This window comes from Colobus angolensis, unplaced genomic scaffold (genome assembly GCF_000951035.1).
Source record: "Colobus angolensis palliatus isolate OR3802 unplaced genomic scaffold, Cang.pa_1.0 Scaffold88, whole genome shotgun sequence".
Lineage (NCBI taxonomy): Eukaryota > Metazoa > Chordata > Mammalia > Primates > Cercopithecidae > Colobus > Colobus angolensis.
The window spans coordinates 5,031,807-5,036,753 of record NW_012122709.1 but is presented as its reverse complement, the minus strand read 5'-3'; the positions used below and the strand labels follow the sequence as shown (position 1 = coordinate 5,036,753).

Sequence of the window (4,947 nt, the reverse complement as noted above, 5' to 3'; positions counted from 1 at the left end):
CTCCGTCTCAAAAAAAAAAAAAAAAAATCCGTCTCAAAAAAAAAAAGGATAGCAGGAGATGTGATATAAAGGAAGATACCACATTATCTGGAAAAGTCTAAAAGTTTGATGTTTAGCAGGGGACTTCCTATCCCTAGTGTTACCGAATAACCTCTCTCCTTATCCCTCCCACTCTGGTAGGATTCAGTATAGTATTCATTCAATATGGGGGGCCTAAAATCAACCCACCCTTCACTCTTCACTTATCTTTCCAGACTGAAGAAAAATTTATAGAAATTGAGCTCACTCACAGAGAGTACCAGATCCCGCTTGCGCCTGGAGTTCTTCTGCCCACTTCCTCTGGTCCTGCATGGGGAAACAGTCAGCCCTAGAGAGTGTCTCAGCTCCCCAGTACTCCCAGGGCCTGACTCTTCCAAGGCACTGTCCAGCGCAGCAGTGGCATTGAGCATGTCCTCAGGGCGGGGTGGTGGCAGCTTGGTTCCATTTTCTGGTCCTGTCTCTGAGGTTGCCCGCTGGATTGCCAGTTGTGTGGCTGGTGAGAGCTGTTTGGCATAAGCAGGGACCAGAACTCGCTGTACTGCACCCTCAGAGGCCACGTAATCATCCACCAGCTAAGAATGTAAAAAAATAATAGCCTATTAGCCAGCCAGGCTTAGGGGAACCTGGTTAACCATCATTCTTTGGCTAAGAATAGTGAACAGAAAGTGGAAAGGGGGACTCTAGCACAGTCTTTAATGCTCAATGGCTTGTTTCTCTGGGACTCCTATGAGTGTTGGGCAAATATTTCTTGTGTGTACAGGGCCTCTCATGTTGGGGTGTTACCGTAGGGCTGCTCACAAGGAGAAAGCATGTTTCTGACACTGTTTGTGAATCGTCATTTACGGATAGCTCTTGGATATAAGAAATGTAGCTAGGTAAGTGTTTTGTCTGAAAGGACTGGGAGAAGAAGTGATGACAAGAAAGAAACCAAGCAAGAGAAGGAGTAAGAAAACAAAACAGTGACAAAAATAAAGAGGAGATATAAAAGAAAAATGAGCAAAGGAGGAAGATATAAAGTCAGAAATCCCAAGAGAGACTGGCAGTGACAGCTCCCCTCACCTATCCTCCATTCCCAGAGTCAGTCCATGCCCTCACCTTGATCCTACCCCAGCCACATTCGACTGTCATAGCCCCTGACATCTACCTGACTGCCTGTGCCCTCAATCAAGGACATACAGAGCCGGGAAAGGAAGGAGGGAGCAAGGGAGAGAGGGAGGAAGACAGGAGGGGGGATTTCTGCAGTCAAGAAAACAAAACACTGAAAGTGGGGAGACACACACACACACACACAGAGAGAGAGAAAGAAGCGGGGGAGGAGGCTGAGATTTATAGACCTGTGAGCTGCTTTTTGCACTGTGAAATCTAATTCCATCCTGTCAGCCTGGAAACCTTTCCTGCCTCAAAGAACCCACAGCTCGGGGCAATGCCTGGCCTGGTACCCTCCTGCTTCCCACCTTCCAGGTCCTCCTCTCTTGAGCTGGAACAACTGAGAGTCCTGACCAGCCACAGACTGGGGTGAGCAGCAGTGGCCATTACCCATATGGCTGTGCCTTCAGGAGAGCAATGACCAGTTGCTGTGTTACACTGGAGGGGGAGAGGGGGGTTATGTATTCATTTCTCAGATCCAGCAGATGGGCTGGGAGTTTCATCCCTCCCATCTACTCCATGTGTTCTGCTCCTTTACTCTTTACTGGGGTGTCTATGTCTTGTCGTGGGGGGAGGAGAAAAAGAGAGGACAGACAGAGAATAAGGTGGAGGAGAGCTGATAGAACTCCCACCGTCTCTCAAGTGGCACCACATCTGTTATTTTCCTATCTCTAAGATCTCTATAGTTGCTCCATCTCCTTTTCATACTTCCATGTGTGACATTCTGCAGTTCTTACTCTACTCAGCCAGGATTTTCCTGCTCATATGGCCCTTAAGCAGTAAAGAAACTGAAATAGCACAATGTACATCTATGTCTTTTCCTGCTCACAAAATATGCTTGCTTGCTTCCTTCTTTTCTTCCCTCTTTCTCCCTGTATGTTATTATCTTACTGTTAACACTCAGTTAGCCACTTCTTTTTCTCATTTCCCATTTTATTTCCTTTCCTCTACCTCCCTCTCGCCTTATGTCATAGTCTCTCTCCTGTGGTGTAGATTCTCTTTCCACATAGACTCACCTTTCTTCTGTGCTCCCTTTTTTCACTTTCTCTCCTCCCTTAGCCCTTCATTTCTACTTGTCTCTTTCCCTCCCTATACCTGTCGTCTGTTATCTTTATCTTTGTCCTCTCACTTTGTCCTCCTCTCTCCACCTCTGCCTCTCTCCCCTGTACATTCCCATCTCTCTTTGTACTGAATTCCTCTTGGCAAGCAGAGGGCCTGCGATAAAATATGAATGAGCCGTCTGTGCACGGCAGGCATCCTCACCAGGAGAGGCAGAGCCCATGGAGCAGCTGAGACAGCTGTGGAGGAAAAGGTGCCATGCGGAGCTATTGAGAGAGAGGGAAGGGCACCCTGTCACTACACACAGCAAAAAATGACCTTCTGCCAAAGAGGCTAATGGTTCAGGAAGAAAATAGGAGAGCTGATTATCCCTGAAGGAAAAGGAAACTTGGTACTGTTTTGCTTTATCACAAATACAAACAAAAGGTTTAAAGATGGAAAAAAAAAGAACAGAAAGGAAAAAGAGTGAAAGGCCAGGAAAAGCACTTAGGAGCAACAGCCCTCTGCTGCCATACTCACAGGATTGAGCAGGGGGGCCCCCTCGCTGGCAGCCAGTGTGCACCCCGGGAGCCGCATGTCCCTCTGAGTTGCTGGGAAGCCCAAAGGCCCAGGCCCCACTGAGGCTGCTCCCAGCTGCCGCAGCTCCTCAATCACCACCTGCACGCCGCTACCCACGCTGTCACACTCCTCTTCCACAGCAGACAGAGCCTTAAAGGCTTCCCCGGGACTTTCCTTGAGAGGCCCAGGCTCCTCAGGTGGGGAACTATGTGTCCGGCTTTCCCCGTCTTCATCAGGGGTGGACACTTTCCCTTGCCTCAGCTCACCGATTTCCTCCTGGAGACGTTTTAACAACTCATTGTTGGCCCTGGCAAGACCCAGAGCAGCTTCAGCCAAACCCACTGCCTTATCCACCCGTTGGTAGATAATATGCAGGAGCTGCTCTGAGTTCTGAACAGCCAGGCCATGTCCAGTCACTGTGATGGGGGTGCTGGGAGGAGGATTCCCACCCTGGGAGCCTGTGTTGCCTCCATTAGTCTCACTCTTACAGGCACAGCAGCAGCATCTGGCCTCACTGCCACTGGGAGGGGAGAAGAGAATGGTGGCACTGAAGGACATGGTGGATGGGGCAGTAACAACCACGCTTACACTGCTGGGCCACTCCAACAGGTAGGAATCATCGACTTCTCTTGACTCACTTTCCTTTCTCAATGAGGATGGTCAGGGGAGCCCAAGCTGTAGGGTGTATGAAAGAAGAGTAGATAAGCCATGAAGAAGCACACAGTCCACGGCGGCCTCTCCTCGGCCTGCAGAAGGGAGACAGGTGCCTTCTATTTGCAGATCCTGTGCTCTCCTAGCACATCACAAATCAAGGCCTTCCTGATGAACAGTTTTAGAGGGTAGAGAGTGTTCCTTCTGTCCCCCAGCATGGAACCCCTGACTAATGCAACCTAAGGAACAGGGAAGGGATTCAGAAGGACCTTCTGGCATCTGGAAAGATTAGTTGATTAAGGAAGAAAATGTAGATCTGTCTCCTCCTCCTCCTCCTCACCATCTTTACTGTAATAATGGTACTGAATTTCATTGCTTTGACATTGTTCCTTAAGGAGTTCAGAACGCTTCATCTACTCAACAGCACTAGGAAACACATATTACTCCAGGTCCAGAGAAGAGACATGCAGAGAAGTTATTGTCTTTTTCAAGGTCAGAGGAATAACAGCAGAATCCAGTTATTGCTACTTTCAATGTAGTGTTGTATTTTTTTTTTTTTTACCTGATACCACTTTTTGTTGACATTAAGAATCACAACAATCATGATTCTACCCTCTCTGTAATTTTCATACAAATGCATTTAGAGTAAAACTCCTAAATAAGGAATACATCCATCATTGCCCCCCTCAGCATGTCACCAACTTCTCACTATTATATCATTAACGCTTTGGGGATGAGGGCAGGGAAATGAAATGAAAAGATCAAGGAATTGAGCAGGGGTAACCCAGGGCTGCACAGCCCCCTTTCCCACATAGTCGTATACCTGGGCCATGAGCCTCTGTAATGGAAACTAGCTGTCCCGAGTCTTCCAGCCAGGAGCCCAGAGAAATCACCTGTGGGGCCCCTTATCTTCATTTCTCATACTCCTTAAGGGTGGATCCAAAATTCAACAGGAATGTCTGAACAGCTATGCTGCCACTTTGCCTGCATGACCAGCCCCCATAAAAGGAGAAACCAGAATGTCAGTGATAAACCAAACTGCCTTTCTTTTAAATTACTGTAGTTAAGCAACTAAACTACTCCAGGAGAGAAAAAAAGGAGTAAAGAAGTTGATCTGTACCACTGAGAACACTCAAGGGAACTTAATAAATATTGTAATTTTCTAAATAATACTTGATAGTAGAAAAAAAATCCTTCTGATGCTCCATGTCAAAACCTTAAGTATGTTTACAATTTCCCTGAGAGATGCATTTCTCTCTTACCCTGTAAATTAAAACATTACAATTAAAAGGAGAGGAGAGACCGGGCATGGTGGCTCACGCTTGTAATCCCAGCACTGTGGGTGGCTGAGGCCAATCACCTGAGGTCAGGAGTTCGAGACCAGCCTGAGTAACATGGTGAAACCCCGTCTCTATTAAAAATACAAAAATTAACCGGGCATAGTGGCGGGCGCCTGTAATCCCAGCTACTTGGGAGGCCGGGGCAGGAGAATCA

The 4,947-nt window shown here is 47.5% G+C and overlaps 1 protein-coding gene across 4 annotated transcripts in view; it reads right to left on the bottom strand.

Annotated features, from left to right (window-relative positions):
- LOC105503781 (chromosome unknown open reading frame, human C14orf93) overlaps positions 1–4,947 on the bottom strand; it is a 31,357-nt gene that overhangs the window by 13,496 nt on the left and 12,914 nt on the right. For 3 of the 4 annotated variants that reach the window (XM_011930874.1, XM_011930876.1, XM_011930875.1), the window contains 2 exons: positions 2,764–3,732; positions 291–611 (listed from right to left, as the gene is read on the bottom strand). In XM_011930874.1, the coding sequence (XP_011786264.1) occupies positions 291–611; positions 2,764–3,360 (918 nt within the window). In that variant the 5' untranslated portion in view covers positions 3,361–3,732. The remainder of the gene's footprint in view (positions 1–290; positions 612–2,763; positions 3,733–4,947) is intronic. The other variant, XM_011930878.1, reaches the window with a different exon arrangement.